General features: G+C 47.0%; 1 protein-coding gene across 1 annotated transcript in view; it reads right to left on the bottom strand.

Annotated features, from left to right (window-relative positions):
• The window catches only part of LOC144681052 (calpain-14-like), a 118,714-nt gene that overhangs the window by 85,719 nt on the left and 5,893 nt on the right, over positions 1-27,102 (bottom strand). Inside the window, exons 2-4 of the mRNA XM_078542739.1 lie at positions 21,298-21,367; positions 18,879-18,997; positions 1,594-1,730 (exon numbers count right to left, since the gene is read on the bottom strand). Of these exons, the coding sequence (XP_078398865.1) occupies positions 1,594-1,730; positions 18,879-18,997; positions 21,298-21,367 (326 nt within the window). The remainder of the gene's footprint in view (positions 1-1,593; positions 1,731-18,878; positions 18,998-21,297; positions 21,368-27,102) is intronic.

Raw genomic sequence — 27,102 nt, 5'->3', positions numbered from 1 at the left:
ACAAAGGACTTTAAAATGGCTGAAACTGTGTCTGTCTGTGACCCCAGAACAGAAGAAGCCATGTTGCAGTTTCAGGGAAACTGACACCTTGTTACCTCTGAGGAGTTACTAACAACAACCTGCGGACTGAATGGCCCAACTTCAAAAGGGAGATACATGAGGCCATTTGTATTTGATAACCAGGCTGGCCAGTGGAGACAAAACATCTACTAAGACAGTGGCCTCTCAAACATTTCTCTTAACCAATAATGGCTGAGAAGTTATCAGCCTAGAACACAAAGCCAATTTCCAGACACTGGATAAACACCCTTTGCTGAAAACATCATGGAGAGGTAAAGTCATGTGACATGGACCTCTGGCTTCTAGAACAAGTAATATTGCCTTTCTGAACCGCATAGCTCAGTCTGCTATTTAACATCTGACTAGCAGGCCACACCGAAGAAGCTCTGGTCCAGGTTGGACACCTGGCCCCAACTACCCTGCTTCTGCTGGAAGTCTATATCATCACCCAAAAGACTGAGTCATCTCTGCATGCCTATCACAGTGTGTTAAGTCAACGTCACCTGAAAAGTGAATTATCTAGCATCGGTTTTCAACCCACCAACCTCCATGAAGGAACACCTCATTGGATTCTGGACTCTGGAACCCACATGAAGCAATATTTCTTTTCTCTGTGGCCTCTATATTGTAAATCTTTCTTTTGTCTTTCCCCTCTTCACTATCTGAATATGAGGGGGATGTTGCAAGCCCTCTTTTGTGTTTTGAGTTTGTGCAAATAAATTAACCCTTTGAGTCCATCCTATCTTGAGTTTGCTGTGGATTGTAAAAAATTGGATCACACCAAAACTGAGGAGTTGGGAAATACACCGCCACTTATAAAGGGGCAAACAAATCAAAAGCCCCCTTCTGTTTATGGATGGATAGTGAGAGGAGAAATTAATGCTGTTTAAATTAACCCCACTCCTGTCCGTAGCACTTCTCTGAGGCCCCATAGAACGATACCGTACAGAGCGAGTTTGTGAAGGTCTCTTTAAGAATTAACAGTGACAGTGTCTGGTATTGTGGCACTGTAGCAAGTCCTAATGGTCAAAATGAAGGGTAAAGGTTCACAGGGATAAGGGGAAAGGGCAGTGGGACTTGTTGCACAGCCATTTGGCCTATTGTGCCTATGTTGTCTCTTTGTAATAATGTATCTAATTAGTCCCACCCTGCTGCTATTTGCCCTTTGCCCTGTACACTTTTCTCTTTACCTTGAACATTAATGTTGCTGGCTGTCAGTGCCATCCAGTCACTTCTGCCCAATGTGAATGGATGCTAGCTGAGATCAGGGTCAGGGGTGGCTGTGATCATCTCATTCCCACCACCATCATTGTCATTGAAAATATGGCAGAATGTGAAGGAAAGAACTACGGTTACCCTCCAGACATTGGGCCCTGGCAGTGGCTGACAGTCAGCGAGGTATAGAGCAGGCGCTAGTCTTGGGTAGGGCTGCCAGACGTTGAGTGTGAAGCGCTGTCTCCAGTGAGCTTTACTGAGCCGTGGTTGTGTCCCTCTCCCTCCCAGTATCACCCCTTCCCCTGGACAGTCTCTTACTTGGCGTAGGCCTTCTCCAGCAGAGCACACCAGAACTCATTGCAGTCACACGACCTGACAAAAATGAGCTGACCCTTTTCGTTGGTAGGAAGACGATCGTCAACCACAACATCCACCCAGTCACCATAATGCCAGAACTGCAATTAGAGAGAGAAGAAAACACTTTACATTTACGCCATTGACAAACCCTTCCTCCTTCATGTGTATTACATAAAATGACTGCAGCACCCACACAGCCTGTCAGTTCAACTGGCCCGTGCTGGTACTTATGATGTGCATGATCCACCCCTACCCTACTTCATCTCACCCTATTGGCATAGTCATCTATTCCTTTCTCTCTCACGTGCTTATCCAGCTCGTTTCCCCCTCAAACCTCTTTAAAGGAAACAAAAACATCAGAGATGAAGATACTATGCAACAGTCTGAAGCCTGGTGTTTGCAGTAGCTCAGTGGGACTCATCCAGAGTCAGAAAGTTCCACCGTGGGGACCTGAGCACACTGACACCCCAGTGCAGCACTGAGGGAGGGCTGCACTGTCAGAGGCACTGCTTTTTGAAGACGATATTAAATTGCGGCCTGATTCTCCAAGCAGTTCTCCCTAGAATCCTGCCCAATATTTATCATTCAATCAACATTACCAATAACAAAAGTTTTTCAATTGGTCAATATCTCATTGATGTTTGTGGGAGCTTGCTTTGTGCAAATTAGCTGCTGTGTTTTCCACTTTACAACTTTACAGACTACAGGGATACTTAATTAGGCATAAAGCCCTTTGGGGTGTCCTGAGGTTGTGAAAGGCGCTAAATAAATGCAAGACTTTCTTTTTTATTTTACTATGCCCCCTTGCTATTAGTGCTATGGTCACTATTCCTCTCAAGCTTACTTCTCTTGTGCCTTCAAAAGTTGCATTGCCTTTGTCCTACGTTCTCTTCCTCCTCTCTACTTGGAATCAAGTCTCAACGCATCTTGTATAATTCATTCCCAGAATTCATTGGCTCATAGGCTCAGACATTTACAGCACAGAAGGAGGCCATTCGGCCCATCGTGTCTGCGCCGGTCAACAAAGATCTGACTACACTAATCCCATTTTCCAGCGCTTGGCCCATAGCCCTGGAGACTATGGCAACTCAAGTGAATATCTAAATACTTCTTAAATGTTACGAGACTTTCTGACTCAACCACCCTTTCAGGCAGTGAGTTCCAGACTCCCACCACCCTCTGGGTGAAAATATTCTCCTCAACTCCCCTCTTAGCCTTCTACCTCTTACCTTAAATCTATGCCCCCTGGTTATTGACCCCTCTACTAATGGAAAAGGTGTCTTCCTATCCACCCTATCTATGCCCCTCATAATCTTATACACCTCTATCAGGACCCCCCTCAACCTTCGCTCATCCTCTCTCAACCAACGAAAATAACCTCAGCCTATCCAATCTTTCATCATAGCTCAAACCCTCCAGCCCAGGCAGCATCCTGGTAAATCTCCTCTGCACCCTCTCCAGTGCAATCTCATCCTTCCTATAATGTGGTGACCAGAACTGCACACAGTACTCCAGTTGTGGCCTAACCAGTGTTTTATACAGTTCCAGCATAACCTCCCTGCTCTTGTATTCTATGCCTCGGCTAATAAAGGCAAGTATCCCATATGCCTTCTTAACCACCTTATCTACCTGTCCTGCTACCTTCAGGGATCTATGGATATGCACACCAAGGTCCTTCTCATCTTCAGTAATTTCCAGAGTCTTACCATTCATAGGAATTCACCAAGGCTCCTTAGACAGCACCTTCCAAACCCACGACCACTACCATCTAGAAGGATAAGGGCAGCAGATAGATGTGAACACCACCATCTGGAAGTTCCCCTCCAAGTCACTCACCATCCTGACTTGGAAATATATCACCGTTCCTTCACTGTCACTGGGTCAAAATCCTGGAACTCCCTCTCTAACAGCACTGTGGATGTACCTACACCACATGGACTGCAGCGGTTCAAAAAGACACCTCACCACCACCTTCTCAAGGGCAACTAGGGGTGGGCAATAAATGCTGGCCCAGCCAGTGAAGCCCATATCCTGTGAATAAATTTTTAAAAAGTAATCCCCTGTCTTGTTAGCCCTCCCCAAGTGCAATCCCTCACACATTTCTGGGTTGAATTCCATTTGCCACTGCTCTGCCCACCTGACCAGTCCATTGATATCCCCCTGCAGTTTATGGCTATCCTCCTCACTATTTACCACCCGAGCAATTTTCGTGTCATCCGCAAACTCCTTGATCATACCCCCTACATTTAAGTCCAAATCATTCATGTACACCACAAACAGCAAGGGCCCCAGCACCGAGCCCTGCGGAACCCCACTGGAAACAGACTTTCAGTCACAGAAACCTCCCTCTACCATCACCCTCTGCTTCCTGCCTCTCAGCCAATTTTGGATCCAATGTGCCATTTTGCCTTGGATTCCATGGGCTATTACTGTCTTGACCAATCTGTCTTGCTAAAGTCCATGCAGACCACATCAAATGCATTACCTTCATCAACACCTCTGGTTACCTCTTCAAAACATCCGATCAAATTTGTCAAACATGACCTTCCCTTAAATCCATGCTGACTATCCCTGATTAATCCGGGTCTCTCCAAGTGCAGATATATTCTGTTCCTCAGAGTTCTTTCTAGTAGTTTCCCCACCACTGAGGTTAGACTGACTGGCCTGTAATTTCCTGGTCCACCCCTTCCTCCCTTTTTTAATACTGGGACAACATTGGCAGTTTTCCAGTCCTCTGGCACCTCACCTGTGGCCAGAGAGGATTTGAAAATTACTGCCAGGGCCCCTGATATCTCTTCCCTTGCCTCCCTCAACAGCCTGGGATACATCTCATCCGGGCCTGTGGATTTATCTACTTTTAAGGCCACTAAACCCGCTAGTACCTCCTCTCTCTCTATGTTAATTTCCTTTAATATTTCACAGTCATCCACCCTGATGTCTATATCTGCGTCATCTTTTTCCATTGTGAAGACCAACGCAAAGTATTCATTGAGGACTGTACCCACATCTTCCGGGTCCACACACAGATTACCTCTATGGTCCCTAATTGGACCAACTCTTTCCCTAGTTATTCTCTCGCTCTTTATATATTTAAAAAACCCCTTTGTGTTTTCCTTTATTCTACCCACCAATGCTTTCTCATGCACTCTCTTAGCTTTCCTAATTTCATTTTTAAGTTCCCCCCTGCACTTTTTATACTCCTCTAGGGACTTTGCCATATTGAGCCCTCAGTATCTGCCATAAGCTTCTCTTTTTTTCTTAATCCTAACCTTTATGTCCCTCGACATCCAGGGTTCTCCAGACTTGGTCCCCCCCCCCCCACCACCCACCCCTCCTTTGTCTTTACGGGAACATATTTGCCCTGTACTCTCACTATTTCTTCCTTGAATGCCTCCCACTGCTCTGACACAGTTTTATCTGCAAGTACCCGCTCCCAGTCCACTTGGGCCAAATTGTATCTCATCTTAGTAAACATTTATTCCCGGCCCTACCTTATCCTTTTCCATAACTATCCTAAATTTAACTGAGTTATGGTCACTATCTCCAAAATGCTCCCCTACTGATATGCCTTCCACCTGCCTGGGCTCATTTCCGAATATCAGGTCCAGAACTGCCCCCTCCCTTGTTGGGCTTTCTATGTACTGGCTAAAAAAGTTCTCCTGGATGCAACCGGGAAAATGGTGAGAGTGACGGTTCCTCTGGGGAGTGCAACCACACTCATGGCACTATGAGTGGCTCAGCTGCACATGGGGAGAGGAAAAAGAGGGGAAGAGCAATAGTGATAGGAGACTTGATAGTAAGGGGAACAGACAGGTGTTTCTGCAGCCGTAGACGTGACTCCAGGATGGTTTGTTGCCTCCCTGGTGCCAGGGTCAAGGAAGTCACTGAACGGCTGGAGGGCATTCTAAAAGGGGAGGGCAAACAGACAGAGATCATGGTCCACATTGGTACCAACAACATAGGTAGAAAGAGGGATGAGGTCCTGCAAGCAGAATTTAGGGAACTAGGAAAAAGATTAAAAAACAGGACCTCAGAGGTAATAATCTCTGGATTATTTCCGGTGCCATACGCTACTGAGTATAGAAATAGGAGGTTAGCCCGAATGAATGTGTGGCTGGAGAGATGGTGCAGGAGGGAGGGCTTTAGATTTCTGGGACATTGGGACCATTTCTGGGGGTGGTGGGACCTGTACAAGGCAGATGGGTTGCACCTGAATCGAAATGGGACCAACATCCTTGCGGGGAGGTTTGCTAGTGCCATTGGGGAGGGTTTAAACTAACTTGGCAGGGGGATGGGATCCTGAGAGGAGGTTCAGCAGGGGGAGATGCACAGCCAAAATTTGAAGAGAGAGCAAGTGAGTCTGGAAGGCATAGAAATTAGTTTTAGGCCATAGTTTTAGGCTAAGGGGTGGTAGATTTAAATCAGAGATGAGGAGGAATTACTTTTCTCAAAGGGTTGTGAATCTGTGGAATTTACTACCTCAGTGCAGTGGATGCCGGGACGCTGAATAAATTTAAGGAGGAGATAGACAGATTTTTAATTAGTAATGGGCTGAAAGGTTATGGGGAGAGGGCAGGAAATTGGAGTTGAGGCCAAAATGAGATCAGCCATGATCATAATGAATGGCAGGGCAGGCTTGAGGGGCTGAATTGCCTACTCCTGCTCCTTGTTCTTATGTCCTAATGTTAAATTATAGGCCAGTTAAGGTACAAGGGAGTTTGGCAAGGTTGGATGGTATTTATTTTAATGCGAGGAGCCTGATGAATAAGGCAGATTAGTTGAGAGCACAAATTAACACATGGAAGTATGATGTCATTGCTGTCACAGAGACGTGGTTGAGAGAGGGGCAAGATTGGCAGCTCAATATTCCAGGATATAGTCTTCAGGCGAGACAGGAAAGGGGGTAAAAGAGGAGGGGGTATCTCAATATTGATCAAGGAATCAATTACAGCAATGAGGCGGGATAACATCTTAGAAGGTTCCTCAAATGAAGCCAAATGGGTAGAGCTGAAAAACAAAAAAGGAGCAATCACATTGCTGGGAGTGTACTATAGGCCCCCAAACAGTCAGAGAGAAATAGAAGAGCAGATATGTAGGCAAATTTCAGAGAAGTGTAAAAATAATAGGGTAGTAATGGTGGGGGATTTCAACTTCCCCCAACATTAACTGGGTTAGTCATGGTGTGATAGGTTTAGAGGGAGCGGAATTCTTAAAATGCATCCAGGAGTGCTTTTTAAGCCAGTGCGTAGAAGGCCCTACAAGAAAGGGGGCAATCCTGGACTTAATTTTAGGGAATGAAGCCGGGCAAGTGGTAGAGGTATCAGTGGGGGCACATTTTGCAGATAGTGATCATAACTTCATTAGATTCAAGATTGTTATGGGAAAGGACAAGGATGGGCCAGAAATCAGAGTTCCATTGGGGGAAGGCCGATTTTAATAAGATCAGATAAGATTTGGCCAGAGTGGACTGGGAGCAGCTACTTTTAGGTAAATCTGCGTCAGAGCAGTGGGACTCATTCAAGAAGGAAATAGGGAGAGTACAGGGCCAACATATTCCAGTAAAGACAAAGGGTGGGACCAACAAATCCAGGGAACCCTGGATGTCGAGGAAATACAGGATTGGATAAAGAGAAAAAGGGAGGCTTATGGCAGATACCGAGGGCTTAAAACAGCAGAAGCCCTAGAGGAGTATAGAATGTGTAGGGGAGAACTTAAAAAGGAAATTAGGAGAGCAAAAAGGGGGCATGAAAAAACATTGGCAGGTAAAATAAAGGAAAATCCAAAGTTATTTTACAAGTACATTAAGAGTAAAAGGATAACTAGGGAAAGAGTAGGGCCCATTAAGGACCATAGTGGTAATTTGTGTGTGGAGCCGGAAGACGTAGGTAGGGTTCTAAATGAATACTTTGTGTCGGTGTTCACAAGTGAGAGGAATGATGTGGGTATGGAGATCGGGCAGAAGGACTGTGATATAATTAGAGAAATTAGCATAGAAAGGGAGGAGGTTCTAAGTGGTCTGGCAGGTTTAAAAGTAGATAAATCTCCAGGCCCGGATGAAATGTATCCCAGGCTGTTGAGTGAGGCAAGGGAGGAGATAGCAGGGGCGCTGGCAATAATTTTCAATACCTCTCAGGCCATAGGGCAGGTGCCAGACGACTGGAGGGCAGCCAATGTGGTACCGTTATTCAAGAAGGGAGGAAGGGATAAGCAAGGGAACTACAGGCCAGTCAGTCTAACCTCAGTGGTGAGGAAACTATTGGAAGCAATTCTGAAGGACAGAATTAATCTACACTTGGAGAGGCAGGGATTAATCAAGGACAGTCAGCATGGTTTTATTAAGGGGAGGTCATATCTGACCAATTTGATTGAATTTTCCGAAGATGTGACCAGATGTGTAGATGAGGGCAATGCATTTGATGTTGTCTCCTTGGGCTTCAGCAAGGCTTTTGATAAGGTCCCACATGGGAGACTGATACCGAAGGTAAGAGCCCATGGGATCCAAGGCAATTTGGCAAATTGGATCCAAACTTGGCTGAGTGGAAGGAAGCAGAGGGTGATAGTCGAGGGGTGTTTTTGTGATTGGATGCCTGTGTCCAGTGGGGTTCCACAAGGATTGGTGTTGGGTCCCTTGCTGTTTGTGGTATATATAAATGATTTAGACTTGAATGTAGGAGGGTTGATCGGTAAGTTTGCGGATGACACGATAATTGGTGGGGTGGTAAATAGTGAGGAGCATAGCCTTAGATTACAGGAGATATAGACGGGCTGGTCAGATGGGCTGATCAGTGGCAAATGGAATTTAATCCGGATAAGTGTGAGGTGATGCACTTGGGCAGGACAAACAAGGCACGGGAATACACGATGAATGGTAGGACCCTGGGAAGTTCCGAGGATCAGAGGGACCTTGGTGAGCATGTCCATCGGTCCCTTAAGGTAGCAGGACAGGTAGATAAGGTGGTTAAGAGGGCAAATGGGATACTTGCCTTTATTAGCCGAGGCATAGAATATAAGAGCAGGGAGGTTATGCTGGAGGGGTATAAAATGCTGGTTAGACCACAGCTAGAGTATTGTGTGCAGTTCTGGAATCCGCATTATAGGAAGGATGTGATTGCACTAGAGAGAATGCAGAGGAGATTTACCAGGATGTTGCCTGGGCTGGAGAGTTTTAGTTATGAGGAGAGATTGGATAGACTGGGGTTATTTTCCCTGGAGCAGAGGAGATTGAGGAGGAACATGTTTGGATGTGCACTTGCGATGCCATGGCATACAAGGCCTCATGCTGGAAAATGGGATTAGAATAGTTAGGTACTTGTTTGACTGGCGCACACTGGATGGGCCGAAGGGCCTTTTTCTGTGCTGTAGACCTCTATGACTCTATGACTAACCTCCTCACCTGTCTCAGTATTTCCTTTCCTCATACACTCCACAAGCTTTTAAAACCTGCTCTTGGAAGCACACGTTCTGTTTTCTCTCCTCCTGTGCCCTGTGTTCAGGGCATGTATCACATGCTGGAGTTTGGACTTACAATTGTGTTTCTCAACTCTACGATAACCATATCCGTAGTAACAAAGGAAAATTAATTACTTTTGACCTTCTGTTGAAGGTTTGACTAAGAAGCCACTGTTTGCTTATTATAATTGATTGGCATTAATTTATTACAAAATACCAGAACTATTGTCCTCAACTCAATGGTTTGTATTGAATGACAGATTTAAGCCATTCATAGCTACAAAGCATGACAAAAATAAAGACTTGTACCTGTTTACTTTCATTATATTGCCAAATTGACATAATCAGTTTCTGTAATGTGAATGTCAAACTCCAAATGCCTTTCTTTTAACACATGAATATTCTCCCAAAATCATAGGAACAGGAGGAGGCCATTCATCCCCTCGAGTCCCTACTACTCAGTCAGATCCTACTGATCTGCACTGTGACTCCATTGCCTCTGATCCATGTCTTTCAACACCCTTACCCAATAAAAACCTGTCAGTCTCAGTCTTGAAAATTTCAGTTGGTCCACACCCTTTGCACGGAGAGAATTCCAGGTTTACATCAACCTCAGTGAAACCTCCCGGTTTCATCCTAGAAAGGGTTAGCTCTAATATGGAGATTTCATCCCCTTGTTCTGGGCTCCCCCATCAGATGAATTAGTTCCTCTTGTCTCTACCCTAGCAAATGTGTTCATTAATTTTGACCAGGATGCCCCTCAATCTTCTAAATTAAAAGGGATAAAAGCCAAATAAATGCAACTTGCCCTCATGAATGAACCTTTTTTGCCTCAGTATCATTCTGCTGAACCTTGGAATCTCCCGTCAATGGCGGGCTGCCTTTCCCCCTGTCCAATGTTGAGGACTTAATTTTAATGCATTTACATCTCATCACTGTGCCTGCTCGCTAGAATCATCTCCCCACGTCAAGTTTACCTCCCACGTCAACATGACTTCAGAGCAGCGGGATTTACGATTGCCTTTAAAAGGCGTGCACCTGGCGAGCTGAACTTTGAGGGGAACTTGGAGGTGAACGCACACAGCCTCGGGCAGCACTCACGAGGATCGCCCACAGGACACCAAGGAAGAGGCATCGCTCATTCCTGGGGTGGGGTGGCTTTGTCCAGGCTGGCTTTCAGTATGGTGCCAGGACAAGGGCTCCAGTGCGGATGGGGCTGGAGGGTGGTGCAAGGCAGCACAGACTGAAGGAAGCACACAAGCTGGGGGGGGGGGTAGTGGGGGATGGAGGGTGAGGGAAGCGGCCATGCACTTGGAAAAGCTTGTCAAAAGTGAGCATTCTTCCACAGCTGAGGCTGTTCAGCAGCAGCTCCATTGACCTGCTGGGAGTAGGGTCTCCGATGCTTTTCTGCCCACTCAAGCAATGCAAAAGCATAGAAGTGCCAGCAAATTGCTCCAACAGTGGCAGTCCAGTAGCTGAAGCTGCCACCAATCGGTCAACTGGAGTGGGGCGGAGGTGGGTTTTCGGACAGCCAATGAGCGCACTACACATTGACCAACCAAGTGGTGGCCAGGACCCTCCTGCATGTGTGATGGGGCCTTCAGGCTTAACCAAGAGAGGCTCTTAGTACACCCATGCTAACCCACGCGTCTCTCTCTTTCACCCTGCAGGAGGAGAATATCAGGATCATGGAGCCTGGTGATTTAGCGGTTACATGGAGCAGAGAAGAAGGAGAAGAGAGCAATGGAGGCACCTGGCTCGGCAAAGGGAGGAGCACCCCCCTCAAGTTGAAGGGGGGACAGGGCTGCTACACACGCAGCTGAAGATCCACAGTGAGCTGTCGCTCGTAGGCACCTCGCTAGACCTTGGGTCCATAGGCGGCTCTTGTCATTCCTGAGGATGACTGAGAACCAGTGTCACCAAAGACTGGGCATGTCTAGGGAACTGGTCACATCCGCCACCTGCTGCAGGATTCGGTGCCAAGGGGACATGGAGGGCATCCACTGCCCGTGGCTGTGAAAGTGACAGCGGTGCTCAATTTTTATGCCAGTGGCTCCTTCCAGGGCTCCACGGGTGACCTGTCCGGGATATCACAAGCCTCCACCCACAACTGCACCCAGGAGGTCACCAACATCATCTTCACGAAGGCACAAAACTTTGTGTATTTTATCCAGGACCAGGAAAGCCAGGAAGCAAGAGTGCTGGGATTTACACAGATCTCTGGGCGCTTAGATCTCCGTGGTAACAAACAGTCAACTATGTCAACCGCAAGGGCTTCCACTCGCTGAATGTTCATCTGGTCTGTGACCACCACAAACACATCCCGCAGGCCTGTGCACGATTCCCAGGGAGCGTCCATGACTTCTACATCCTTAGCAGGTCTCAGATCCCTGACGTCTTCCAGGGTCCACAGAGGCTGTAGGGATGGCTCCTCGGGGATAAGGGCTTCCCACAGAGGCCGTGGCTGATGACACCCGTGTGGCGGCCTCAGACTGCAGCAGGGGCTGATGCCATGACCCGGACTTTGGTGGAGCAAACGATAAGCATTTTGAAAATGAGGTTCTGGTGCCTCGACAGGTCTGGTGGAGTCTCCAGAGGGTGTTGCGCATCATAAGACCATAAGACATAGGAGCAGAAATTAAGCCATTCGGCCCATCGAGTCTGCTCCGCCATTCAATCATGGATGATAAGTTTCTCAACCCCATTCTCCTGCCCTCTCCCCGTAACCTTTGATCCCCTTACCAATCAAGAACCTATCTATCTCCGTCTTAAATACACTCAATCACCTGGCCTCCACAGCCTTCTGTGGCAATGAATTCCATAGATTCACCACTCTCTGGCTAAAGAAGTTTCTCCTCATCTCTGTTCTAAAAGATCTTCCCTTTACTCTGAGGCTGTGCCCTCGGGTCCTAGTCTCTCCTACTAACGGAAGCATCTTCCCCACGTCCACTCTATCCAGGCCTTTCAGTATTCTGTAAGTTTCAATCAGATCCCCCCTCATCCTTCTAAACTCCATCGAGTATAGACCCAGAGTCCTCAAACGTTCCTCATATGTTAAGTCTTTCATTCCTGGGATCATTCCTGTGAACCTCCTCTGGACCCTCTCCAGGGCCAGCACATCCTTCCTGAGATACAGGGCCCAAAATTGCTCACAATATTCTAAATGTGGTCTGACCAGAGCCTTATAAAGCCTTAGCAGCACATCCCTGCTTTTATATTCTAGTCCTCTCGAAATAAATGCCAACATTGCATTTGCCTTCCTAACTACCGACTCAACCTGCAAGTTAACCTTAAGACAATCCTGGACTAGGACTCCCAAGTCTCTTTGCACTCCAGACTTCTGAATTCTCTCCCCATTTAGAAAATAGTCCATGCCTCTATTCTTCCTACCAAAGTGCATGACCTCACACTTCCCCACGTTGTATTCCATCTGCCACTTCTTTGCCCATTCTCCTAACCTGTCCAAATCCTTCTGCAGCCTCCCCACCTCCTCAATACTACCTGTCCCTCCACCTATCTTTGTATCATCTGCAAACTTAGCCAGGATGCCCTCAGTTCCTTCATCTAGATCATTAATGTATAAAGTGAAAAGTTGTGGTCCCAACACTGACCCCTGCAGAACTCCACTAGTTACCGGCCGCCATCCTGAGAAGGACCCCTTTATCCCCACTCTCTGCCTCCTGCCAGACAGCCAATCTTCTATCCATGTTAGTACCTTGCATCTAACACCATGGGCTCTTATCTTACTGAGCAGCTTCCTATGCGGCACCTTGTCAAAGGCCTTCTGGAAGTCCAAGTAGGTAACATCCATCGGCTCTCCTTTGTCTAAACTACTCGTTGCCTCCTCAAAGAATTCTAACAGATTTGTCAGGCATGACCTCCCCTTGATGAAACCATGCTGACTTTGCCCGATTTTACCATGCACTTCCAAGTATTCTGAAATCTCATCCTTAAGAATGGCCTCTAAAATCTTACCAACGACCGAGGTCAGGCTAATCGGCCTGTAATTTCCTGTCTTTTGCCGCACTCCCTTCTTAAACAGGAGGGTTACATTAGTGATTTTCCAGTCCTCTGGGACCCTCCCTGACTCCAGTGATTCCTGAAAGATCACCACTAACACCTCCACTATCTCTTCAGCTATCTCCTTCAGAACTCTGGGGTGTAATCCATCTGGCCCAGGTGATTTATCCACCTTCAGACGTTTCAGTTTTCCTAGCACCTTCTCCTTGGTAATGGCCACCATACTCACCTCTGCCCCCTGACTCTCTTGAACTTTGGGGATGTCACTCGTGTCTTCCACTGTGAAGACTGACGCAAAGTAGCTATCCAGTAACTTCTCCACACTTGATGTTAGACTGTCAACTCTGTAGTTTTTTAAAAATTTGTTCATGGGATGCGGGCGTCACTGGCTGGGCCAGCGTTTATTGCCCATCCCTGATTGCCCTTGAGAAGGTGGTGGTGAGCTGCCTTCTTGAACCGCTGCAGTCCATCTGCTTTCTCTCTCCTACCTTTAAATAATGGAGTGATGTTTGCAATTTTACACCCCAATAGCATAACTTGCCAGTCTATTGACTCGGGGAAATCATTTCCTGCCTGACTTCCTTTAATAACCTGGGCTGGGAACCTATTGGATGCTGGAGGGAGATTTGTCTACCTTAATTCCCATGATTTTCTCCATTACAATAAAGACAGGTGAAAATTGATGGTGGTGGACTGGTAATGCAGACTAATAACCCAGTGGCCCAGGTTAATGTCAGGGGGGGTGCAGGGGTTGGTAATGCAGACTAATAACCCAGTGGCCCAGGTTAATGTCAGGGGGGGAGCAGGGGTTGGTAATGCAGACTAATAACCCAGTGGCCCAGGTTAATGTCAGGGGGAGCAGGGGTTGGTAATGCAGACTAATAACCCAGTGGCCCAGGTTAATGTCAGTGGGGACAGGGGTTGGTAATGCAGACTAATAACCCAGTGGCCCAGGTTAATATCAGGGGGGACAGGGGTTGGTAATGCAGACTAATAACCCAGTGGCCCAGGTTAATGTCAGGGGGGGAGCAGGGGTTGGTAATGCAGACTAATAACCCAGTGGCCCAGGTTAATATCAGGGGGGACAGGGGTTGGTAATGCAGACTAATAACCCAGTGGCCCAGGTTAATGTCAGGGGGGGAGCAGGGGTTGGTAATGCAGACTAATAACCCAGTGGCCCAGGTTAATGTCAGGGGGGGAGCAGGGGTTGGTAATGCAGACTAATAACCCAGTGGCCCAGGTTAATATCAGGGGGGGTGCAGGGGTTGGTAATGCAGACTAATAACCCAGTGGCCCAGGTTAATATCAGGGGGGGTGCAGGGGTTGGTAATGCAGACTAATAACCCAGTGGCCCAGGTTAATATCAGGGGGGTGCAGGGGTTGGTAATGCAGACTAATAACCCAGTGGCCCAGGTTAATGTCAGGGGGGGTGCAGGGGTTGGTAATGCAGACTAATAACCCAGTGGCCCAGGTTAATATTAGGGGGTGCAGGGGTTGGTAATGCAGACTAATAACCCAGTGGCCCAGGTTAATGTCAGGGGGGACAGGGGTTGGTAATGCAGACTAATAACCCAGTGGCCCAGGTTAATGTCAGGGGGGACAGGGGTTGGTAATGCAGACTAATAACCCAGTGGCCCAGGTTAATGTCAGGGGGAGCAGGGGTTGGTAATGCAGACTAATAACCCAGTGGCCCAGGTTAATGTCAGGGGGGTGCAGGGGTTGGTAATGCAGACTAATAACCCAGTGGCCCAGGTTAATGTCAGGGGGGTGCAGGGGTTGGTAATGCAGACTAATAACCCAGTGGCCCAGGTTAATGTCAGGGGGGAGGGGGGTGCAGGGGTTCAGATCCCACCCTGGCAGCTGGTGGAATTTAAACTCCATTAATAAATCTGGAATAACAAGCTAGTCTCAGTAAGGGTGACCACGGAAATATCACTGATTGTTGTAAAAAAAACCCATCTGGTGCTCTAAGGAAATCTGCTGTCCTTACCCGGTCTGGACTACATGTGACTCCAGATCTATAGCAATATGGTCGACTCTAAACTGTCCTCTGAAATGGTGTGGCACATCACTCAGTTCAAGGCTATTACATCCCTGAAAAGAAGTTTTTAAAAACCTGCTCCATCATATCACTTTGGTCTGCCTTACTTAAACTGATCATGACTGCATTTCCCACAGAACCTGAAAATTAAAACTTACACTTGTAATGGCTTTGCTTTTACTCCATTCTCCACTGTTCTCCATACCTTTGCATTCTGTCACTCGGTCAACTCCACCCCCACCTTCTAATTGCCCCGTTCTTATGAAAGGCCTGATAGCATTGTAACATTTAACCCTGGTTTAGTACCATTTAGTGCAGATTGCTACACGGACACAGAGCCTGAGACTGGGGGCAACATTTCTTTTACTTGTGTGTGTAACCCTGAAGTTTGAGGATTACAGTAACATTCAGAGCATATCAGACACATCACCAGAGCAACAATGGGTTACAGGAGCAGACACATCACCATAAACAATGGGTTACAGGAGCAGACACATCACCATAGCAACAACAGGGTACAGGAGCAGACACATCACCATAGCAACAATGGGTTACAGGAGCAGACACATCACCATAGCAACAATGAGTTACAGGCGCAGACGCATCACCATAAACAATGGGTTAAAGGAGCAGACACATCACCATAAACAATGGGGTACAGGAGCAGACACAACACCATAAACAGTGGGGTACAGGAGTAGACACATCACCATAAACAATAGGTTACAGGAGTAGACACATCACCATAGCAACAATGGGGTACAGGAGCAGACACAACACCATAAACAATGGGGTACAGGAGTAGACACATCACCATAAACAATAGGTTACAGGAGCAGACACATCACCATAGCAACAATGAGTTACAGGCGCAGACGCATCACCATAAACAATGGGTTAAAGGAGCAGACACATCACCATAAACAATGGGGTACAGGAGCAGACACAACACCATAAACAATGGGGTACAGGAGTAGACACATCACCATAAACAATAGGTTACAGGAGTAGACACATCACCATAGCAACAATGGGGTACAGGAGCAGACACATCACCATAGCAACAATGGGGTATAGGAGCAGACACATCACCGTATACAGTCAGATACAGGAGCAGAAACATCACCATAAACAATGGGTTACAGGAGCAGACAATCACCATAGCAACAATGAGTTATAGGCGCAGACGCATCACCATTAACAATGGGGTACAGGAGCAGACACATCACCATAGCAACAATGGGTTACAGGAGCAGGCGCATCACCATAGCAACAATGGGGTACAGGAGTAGACACTTCACCATAGCAACAATGGGGTACAGGAGCAGACACATCACCGTAAACAATGGGGTACAGGAGCAGACACATCACCATAAACAATGGGGTACAGGAGCAGACACATCACCATAAACAATGGGGTACAGGAGCAGACACATCACCATAGCAACAATGGGTTACAGGAGCAGACACATCACCATAGCAACAATGAGTTACAGGCGCAGACGCATCACCATAAACAATGGGTTAAAGGAGCAGACACATCACCATAAACAATGGGGTACAGGAGCAGACACAACACCATAAACAGTGGGGTACAGGAGTAGACACATCACCATAAACAATAGGTTACAGGAGTAGACACATCACCATAGCAACAATGGGGTACAGGAGCAGACACAACACCATAAACAATGGGGTACAGGAGTAGACACATCACCATAAACAATAGGTTACAGGAGCAGACACATCACCATAGCAACAATGAGTTACAGGCGCAGACGCATCACCATAAACAATGGGTTAAAGGAGCAGACACATCACCATAAACAATGGGGTACAGGAGCAGACACAACACCATAAACAATGGGGTACAGGAGTAGACACATCACCATAAACAATAGGTTACAGGAGTAGACACATCACCATAGCAACAATGGGGTACAGGAGCAGACACATCACCATAGCAACAATGGGGTATAGGAGCAGACACATCACCGTATACAGTCAGATACAGGAGCAGAAACATCACCATAAACAATGGGTTACAGGAGCAGACAATCACCATAGCAACAATGAGTTATAGGCGCAGACGCATCACCATTAACAATGGGGTACAGGAGCAGACACATCACCATAGCAACAATGGGTTACAGGAGCAGGCGCATCACCATAGCAACAATGGGGTACAGGAGTAGACACTTCACCATAGCAACAATGGGGTACAGGAGCAGACACATCACCGTAAACAATGGGGTACAGGAGCAGACACATCACCATAAACAATGGGGTACAGGAGCAGACACATCACCATAAACAATGGGGTACAGGAGCAGATACATCACCATAAACAATGGGGTACAGGAGCAGACACATCACCATAGCAACAATGGGGTACAGGAGCAGACACATCACCATAAACAATGGGGTACAGGAGCAGACACATCAATATAAACAATGGGGTACAGGAGCAGACACATCACCGTAAACAATGGGGTACAGGAGCAGACACATCACCATAGCAACAATGGGGTACAGGAGCAGACACATCACCGTAAACAATGGGGTACAGGAGCAGACACATCACCATAGCAACAATGGGGTACAGGAGCAGACACATCACCATAGCAACAATGGGTACAGGAGCAGACACATCACCGTAAACAATGGGGTACAGGAGCAGACACATCACCATAAACAATGGGGTACAGGAGCAGACACATCACCATAAACAATGGGGTACAGGAGCAGACACATCACCATAGCAACAATGGGGTACAGGAGCAGACACATCACCATAAACAATGGGGTACAGGAGCAGACACATCACCATAAACAATGGGGTACAGGAGCAGACACATCACCGTAAACAATGGGGTACAGGAGCAGACACATCACCATAGCAACAATGGGGTACAGGAGCAGACACATCACCATAGCAACAATGGGGTACAGGAGCAGACACATCACCATAAACAATGGGGTACAGGAGCAGACACATCAATATAAACAATGGGGTACAGGAGCAGACACATCACCATAAACAATGGGGTACAGGAGCAGACACATCACCGTAAACAATGGGGTACAGGAGCAGACACATCACCGTAAACAATGGGGTACAGGAGCAGACACATCACCATAAACAATGGGGTACAGGAGCAGAAACATCACCGTAAACAATGGGGTACAGGAGCAGACACATCACCATAAACAATGGGGTACAGGAGCAGACACATCACCATAAACAATGGGGTACAGGAGCAGACACATCAATATAAACAATGGGGTACAGGAGCAGAAACATCACCGTAAACAATGGGGTACAGGAGCAGATACATCACCATAAACAATGGGGTACAGGAGCAGACACATCACCATAAACAATGGGGTACAGGAGCAGGCACATCACCGTAAACAATGGGGTACAGGAGCAGACACATCACCATAGCAACAATGGGTTACAGGAGCAGACACATCACCGTAAACAATGGGGTACAGGAGCAGACACATCACCGTAAACAATGGGGTACAGGAGCAGACACATCACCATAGCAACAATGGGGTACAGGAGCAGATACATCACCATAAACAATGGGGTACAGGAGCAGACACATCACCATAAACAATGGGGTACAGGAGCAGACACATCACCATAGCAACAATAGGTTACAGGAGCAGACACATCACCATAGCAACAATGGATTACAGGAGCAGACACATCACCGTTTATACTGACCCGAAAGTGAAAGATGCCGCAATAATTTATTTGAAAATCTTGATTTTGCGGCACGACGTGAGCAAAGAGGTCCTCCTGCATCGTCAGGGACGCTAATGCAGCTAGAAACCAGCAGTCTCCTGGAGGGAGAGAGTCAGCCTGATCAGTCTTACCCACAATGCACTGGATTTTACAGCGGGCACTTTCCCCCACAGCCCCCACCCCTGACCCAAAGGAGGGCAGGGAGCCCACCCAAATACCAGCTGTTCTGCAGCCATTTTACACTGAAGGCAGCATTCGTTGTTTAAGGCCAGGATTTCCACCCCAACTGGCGAGGAAGACCCACCCTCGAGAGCTGCTGGCCAAACTGCGGCAGCTTTGAGCAGAGGCCACTGCTGGGACTACCAGCTGTCCCCGAACGAAGGAAAGGTTATAGAGCCTGGGCTGACAGGGCACACCGCACTGAGGTGGGTGAGGGGCGGGTGGAGGGGCAGGTTTGACAGGCCAGTGTGGGGGATGGAGTGGCTTAAAGGGGCGCTATGACCTTGAGGGGAGGATGCCTTCTTTGGGCACAGGTGACCCCCTCCCCCCCAAAGTAGGTACCCCACTTCTTGCCTGAGAGCAGCCCACGCAGTGAAAACCACCAGACTACCTACTTAAACTATGCCCCCCTCTGCCATGGGTAAAATCGTGGCAAGGACAGAGTCAGGTACCTTAATGCCATTAATTGGCCATCTAATGGCCTCAATAGGCCTAAGGGCAGATGGGTTGGCCGATGCCTTCCCTGTCCACCATGGCATAGGAGTCAGGTCACAGGTGGGCAGGTAAGCAATGGGAAGGCCACACGCTGCATTTTACAAGCGCCCCACCATCCAATACACCAGGGTTGGGTGGTGGGGGGATGGGGGGGGGGGTGGTGGATGGGGGGTGGAGAGAGGGGGTGGGTGGGTGGTGATGTTGTAAAATTCAGCCCAATCTGTCCAGCCCGGGCCACCTATAATCGAGGTTAATGTAGAACCACGTTGTTGTTAGTGAGATCTTACAATGTACAAACAGGCAGCTTAGAACATAGAGGGGCATTCGGATTCGAACACAGGGGGAGCTCAAAGTTATAATGTTGAAGTAGCTCTACGATGTAACAAGGGAGATGACTGGTTTATAACATTGGGGGGTCTGGGTTATAATATGGGGCGTGTCTCAATTATAAAATGGGGAGGGGGTCTGGGTTATAACACTGGGGGGGTCTGGGTTATAACACTGGGGGTCTGGGTTATAACATTAGGGGGGGTCTGGGTTATAACATTAGGGGGGGTCTGGGCTATAACACTGGGGGGGTCTGGGTTATAACACTGGGGGTCTGGGTTATAACATTGGGGGGTCTGGGTTATAACACTGGGGGGTCTGGGTTATAACACTGGAGGGTCTGGGTTATAACATTGGGGGGTCTGGGTTATAACATTGGGGGGGGGTCTGGGTTATAACATTGGGGGGTCTGGATTATAACATTGGGGGATCTGGGTTATAACATTGGGGGGTCTGGTTAATAACATTGGGGGGTCTGGATTATAACATTGGGGGTGTCTGGGTTATAACATTGGGGGATCTGGGTTATAACATTGGGGGGTCTAGGTTATAACATTGGGGGTGTCTGGGTTATAACATTGGGGGTGTCTGGGTTATAACATTGGGGGTGTTTGGGTTATAACATTGGGGGGTCTGGGTTATAACATTGGGGGGTCTGGGTTATAACATTGGGGGATCTGGGTTATAATATTGGGGGGGTCTGGGTTATAACATTGGGGGGTCTGGATTATAACATTGGGGGGTCTGGGTTATAATACTGGGGGGTCTGGGTTATAACATTGGGGGATCTGGGTTATAACATTGGGGGATCTGGGTTATAATATTGGGGGGGTCTGGGTTATAACATTGGGGGATCTGGATTATAACATTGGGGGGTCTGGGTTATAACATTGGGGGATCTGGATTATAACATTGGGGGATCTGGGTTATAATATTGGGGAGTCTGGGTTATAACATTGGGGGTGTTTGGGTTATAACATTGGGGGATCTGGGTTATAACATTGGGGGATCTGGGTTATAACATTGGGGGATCTGGATTATAACATTGGGGGATCTGGGTTATAATATTGGGGGGGTCTGGGTTATAACATTGGGGGGTCTGGGTTATAACATTGGGGGGTCTGGGTTATAATATTGGGGGGGGTCTGGGTTATAACATTGGCGGGTCTGGGTTATAACATTGGGGGGTCTGGGTTATAGCACTGAGGGATTTAGGGTTGAATCCTGCCACAGCAGATGGTGGAATTTGAAGAAGGGCAATTAGGGATGGGTAATAACTGCTGGCCTAGCCAGCAATGCCCAAATCTCCTGAATGAATGAATAAAAAAAAACAACAGTACTGATGACAGGACCTTACCCACATTCCCTTGGCACAGATCGAATCGACTGGCTCCTTGCACAAAAAACTTGGGATTCCGATGGATTTCCTGGAAAGAAAAGGAATTGTTTTAAATCCAGGACAATACAGTTCAACAGTCAAGAAACACTTGGCATGGAAACTTTTAAGGCGTTTCCCCAAATCTGCCTGTGAACAATGTATGTTTATCTCTTGTTTTTGACAGCACCTTCCAAACCCACAACCACTACATCTAGAAGGACAAGGGCAGCAGATAAATGGGAACACCACCACCTGGAATTTCCCCTCCAAGTTACTCGCCATCCTGACATCACTGTCACTGGGTCAAAATCCTAGAACTCCCTTCCTAACAGCACTGTGAGTGTACCTACACCACATGGACAGGTCAGCGGGCCCACAGCTGATTCTGCAGAGCCCCCGCCTTCCTGAAAATTTAAATGGGCCGGGATGATGTCGGGGGTTCCGTCATTTTACGCGTCGGCGAGTGGGCCCTGCCCCTGCTCACTGACGGCAAAATTCTGCCCCATGTGTGCTTCTTCAATCACCTCCAGCTCTAGATTTACAGTTACCCAAGAAGCTTGCGCTGTGTAGTGATTGGTCAATACAGTCCCATGGTCAACTAACTATATTCTCTTAAAGCTACAGTTATGACACAGCAGTTGGTAAAGGCTGAGTTGTTTAAATCCCAGAGGGAAACTTGAACAAATGTCATAACCCATATTTTCAACTCTGAATTCAGGAATAAGACCACCAAGCCTCAAAGAGCTTTTTATATAAAACTAAATTAAACATTTATTAATTTAACAACAAATTAAATATGTACACATGTCTGAAAATTACTACTATAATAACTTTTAAACAAATCTCCAAATTAATCACTCCCAGGTAAACCTCTACTAAGGCAGCAATAACCCATAGACTTTAAACAGACACCAGGCAAAGTACATTTGACCTTACAAATTCAAAATGAGGTTTCTTGTAATTTGGTTCCTTTGCAGATACAGTTGTAGGCTGACAGGCTGGTTAGATCTTAAATGCCTCTGTCTTACACACACAAACTCCTTTCTGTTTATACCTAGCTTCCCCTTTGAATGTAAATTTTCCAATGTATTACTAGGTTTTTAAATTTTACCTCTCTTAACAATAATCTTTTCATTCCACCAATTTTATTAGTAATATAAACACATTGCTTGGCATCTCCCAGCTAGGTGCAAGATTTTACCCATTCTTTTGAATGGTTTATTCAACAAATGCAAATTGTACTTTACCTTTTACTCCTTACATTCATCTAATTAACATCTCAAACTACTATACATCAAAGCACCCAGACTAGCTGGTTTTAATCCATAGACACACACTTAGGCACAGACCCGACTACAATTCCAAATTAAAAATAATTTCCAATAACATTATAGACATTTATATCTCTTTATGACAGTACATAACACTCCGCATCCCTCCCCCTTTACTTGAAAGTACAATTGACAAGCTTCACAACATCCCAATTATTTACATGAATAACTATTTACAAGTCAAGTCTCTCAGGAGGCTTCCTTGGACGTGTCGAGACTCGTAGCTCAACAACCTTGGCTGGGTTTTCTGAGACCCCCTTCTCAGGGGTCAACTGTCCAGCAGGCTCTTTGGTGGAAATGGGCAAGTTTGTGTCTTCAACCTTCTTGGGTCCAATAGGCCCCACCAGTACTTCCAAATCGTGTGACATTTCTTCCAATCGCAGTACAGACTCAAATGCAAATGATGACGATGTTCTTTCTTGTAGGACTTTCTCTCTTCTCCGGAAATGACCCACATGTCATCTAATTATGCTTATCGATACATTATAGGAGAGGGTCCTATCACGGCATTCCCTTCATCTAATAGCCAATTAGGCTCATCTCCAAAGTTCTTTGTGAGAACTGTGTTTCCCACTGGGCAATTTCTTTCATGTTTATGACCATCATGTCTAGGTTTTTGGGACTCTTGGCTTCTCTCCACCCTCCCCCCTATATTCGGCCTGGTAAGAGTTAGATGGGTGCTGAGACGTCTCTTCATTAGTAATTCTGCGGGGGCGATACCGGTGGTCGTGTGTGGCATCATCCCGTATGTGAACAGGAACCGTGACAATCTGGTGCTGATGGATCCCCGTCCAGCTTTTACATCCCAGACTTAAAAATTTGGACCACCCGCTCAGCCAAACCATTAGAGGCGGGATGGTAAGGCGAGGTTTTGATATGAGCTATTCCCTTGAGGGTTATAAGCCTGTGGAACTCCCCACTGGTAAATGCAGTCCCGTTGTCTGACACGAGCACCTCTGGTAACCCGTGCACTGCAAAGCTCTGTCGCAAACAGTCTACGGTGGCAGCAGATGTAGGTGACAGGACTTCATTGACATCCATCCACTTGGAGTGTGCATCTATTAGCAAAAGGAACATTGCGTCCAAGAAGGGCCCCATGTAGTCAAAGTAGAGACGCACCCATGGCTGCCCCAGCCATTCCCAGAGGTGCAATGGCGCTAAGGGGGGGGTAGCTTTTGTACCTGCTGGCACTGAAGACAACTTTAGACTAGGGTTTCGATGTCTGTGTCCATCCCTGATCACCACAAGTAGCTGCGCGTTAGCATTTTCACCCTACTAACGCCAGGGTGAGCACTATGTAATTTGGCCAGTAATGGCCTTCGCCCTCTCGGGGGCACGATAACCCTTGCTCCCCAGAGCAATATGCCACCCTGGCAGGTGAGCTCATATCTGCGATTGAAATAAGGTTTCATGTCACCAGACTTTGGCTTTACTGACCTTCCATTCAAGACCTGCTCCCGGACGTGAGATAAAAGTGGATCTTGGCTTGTCCACTCACGGATTTGTTTGGCCTGGACAGGGGAGGGATCAAAAATATTTACTCAGACAAGTTCCTGGGGAATTGGAAGCTTCACGTTGTTATCTGGCAGGGGGAGGAGGCTCAGCACGTCAGCCTGTGTGATCTGGCTTCCCGATCAGTGAATAAAAGTGTGTTGGTAAGCAGCCAATATCAGTGCCCACCTCTGGATAAGAGCAGATGTGATGCCTTATCCTCTCCAAATAATCCCAGCAGAGGCTTGTGGTTGGATATAATGTGAAAATGGCGACCGTGGAGGTATTGATGGAATTTCCAAACACCATGCACAACAGACAAGTCCTCCTTCTCAATTTGAGAATGCTGTTGCTCTGCAGCACTGAGTGCAAGATGTATAACCAATGGGTTGTTCGGAGCCATCCGCCATCCATTGTGAAAGTACAGCCCCTACTCCATAGGGGGATGCGTCGCAAGTTAAAATCAATTCTTTCTTTGGGTCAAAGTAGACCAGTAGGGGCGACGATCTTAACAATTGCTTCAGAGACGCATCCTGGTGTGGAGCTTGCCAAACCCATTTATGGTTTTTCTTAAGCAATGTGTATAACGGAGCCAGTACAGTTGATAGATTTGGGGAAAATCGCCCATAGTAGTTTATCATGCCTAAGAAGGCCTTTAGTGCTGTAGTGTTTCTCAGTGCAGGTGCCTCGGGAATAGCCTTGGCCTTTTTTCCCCACAGGATGTAGGCCCTGCATGTCGACCTTATGGCCTAAGCAAACTACCTCTTTGGCTTGGAAAAGACATTTTCTCACTTCAAGCACACCCCCGCTTGTGAGAAGTGTTTCAGCACCTCCTCCAAATTAGCTAAGTGTTCTTCGTCAGTTCATCCAGTGACTACGACATCACCCAGATAAACAACGACATGGGGCAGTCCCTGAAGCAGATTTTCCATGGTACGCTGGAAAATAGCACCCACCGATGAGACCCCGAAGGGTAGTCGAGTATATTGATACAATCCTTGATGTGTATTATTGGTCATGAATTCCCTAGAGCCTTCTTCCAACTCTACCTGCTGGTAGGCGTGGTTCATGTCGAGTTTTGAATATGTGATACCCCCTGCCGATTTCGAATATAATTTGTCAATAATCGGTGTCCGGTGCCTATCAAGTTTGGCCACTCTGTGACTTACAGTCACCCATAAGCGAACACTTTGGTCTGGCTTCAGTGTGGGTACTATGGGTGCTGCCCACTGGGAAAATTGCACTGGTTGTAAGATACCCAACTTTTCCAGCCTGTTTATCTCAGTCTCATTATGCTCCTTGCCCCATAGAGCATAAGGGACTGGTCTGGCTCTGATAAATCTGGGGGTTGCATTAGGGTCTACGTGGATTTTGGCTTGTAGCCCACGAATCCTTCCTATTGAAAATGGAAGCGTACTTTTGTAACAATTCCGGTATGTATCTCGTTCTGATTTGAAAAATCTCGGCCTATTGCAATTTAATCTTTTAGAGCCAGTAGCGGCCAATTAAACTGGGGCCTGCCCCAGCTGCCACTGTAAGGGGTAAATTTGCAGACTGATCCCCATACTGCACCAGGACTTGACATGTCCCTTTCACTCTTATTTTTCACCCATATACGTTTTTAATTTAGTGTCCGATTCTTCCAAACTTAAAGGACAGACTCCTTTATTCAAGTGTCTGAACGTATGTTCTCCTATGACAGACATTGATGCCCCTATATCGACCTCCATCTCGATGGTTGTTCACTGACCCTAATGACTACCTGGATTGGCTCAGTTCTACCCAATTTCAGGTTGTATAATGAATAGATGTCAGATTCTGCATCCTCTGGCTCTTCAACGAGACAGATTTCACAGTTTCTCCCTTTGTTTTTAAAATGCTGTCTCAGTCTATCTTGACAGTGCCAAGTTATGTGACCATTGTGGTGGCAGAAAAAGCATTCGATATTTCTGAACCTGCAGGCTGCCTGGATGCATTTCTCTCATTAATGTTGTGGGTTCTCACTGTAGTACTGTTGTTCTTCAATGGTCTGTACATAGAGAGTGTTACCCGCCTTTCTGTCCGACGTTTTGCACCTTTTGTTACCAGCCCTTCCCGCCCTACAAGATGGACGGTGCCATTTTGTGTATCTTTTATTGCCTCCGAGTCTCTAACAGCGCTCTCCATGGCTGTTGCCAATTCTAATGCCTTGCTGAAGTCTAGATTTGTTTCAGATAGCAATTGCTTTTGAACAGCATCATCCCCGATTCCGCATTGCCCTCTTCTTGTCCCCCCCTGCGATGTCATTAGCAGTAAAGAAGAACGTTAGGTGTTCAACGTAATGAGACCAGTCATCGGAAACGGAGTCAAATGGTTCAAGATTCCCAAACTGCGGCATACTCAGTGACTAAGGAGACTGCGTGTTCTAACAGCTTTCAATGTAGTGGCGAAGTAACATAGCGGCTTTCTTGATTGCCATCAATTGATCCAGTTTATCCTCATCACCAGTTTTATGTTTTTGATGATCTGGTTCGCTTTGTCCAGTGAACGCTAGCTTCACCCTTGATATTAACGCATAAATTGGTGCTTGAAACAATTTAGGAAGAGAGAGCGATTAACTGAACAAACACTGGTAGTTTATTGGAACCAAGAACAGAGCATGAACACCATGTGTGCTTCTTCAATCACCTCCAGCTCTGGACTTCCAGTTACAGTCAAATGATCAACTAACTACATTCTCTTAAATGTACATAGCACCCCACTTTCCCACAAACACCCATGAATTCAACCCATCAGCTCAATTGCCCACTCCCTCACCTGCCTATTCAGCTCTTCTTTAAATCTTCCCACAAGGTCTGACCTGCCCGTCACTCTGTCCCACACATTGCCCATCCTCAATGTGAAGCAGTTTAACCTGTATAAACTGCCCGCACAACATCCCGATTCCAAACACCGACTTGGAGCTCGGCCAGGATATGCCAAC

This window comes from Cetorhinus maximus, chromosome 5, assembly GCF_964194155.1.
Source record: "Cetorhinus maximus chromosome 5, sCetMax3.hap1.1, whole genome shotgun sequence".
NCBI lineage: Eukaryota > Metazoa > Chordata > Chondrichthyes > Lamniformes > Cetorhinidae > Cetorhinus > Cetorhinus maximus.
This window is presented reverse-complemented; position numbering and strand designations above follow the sequence as displayed.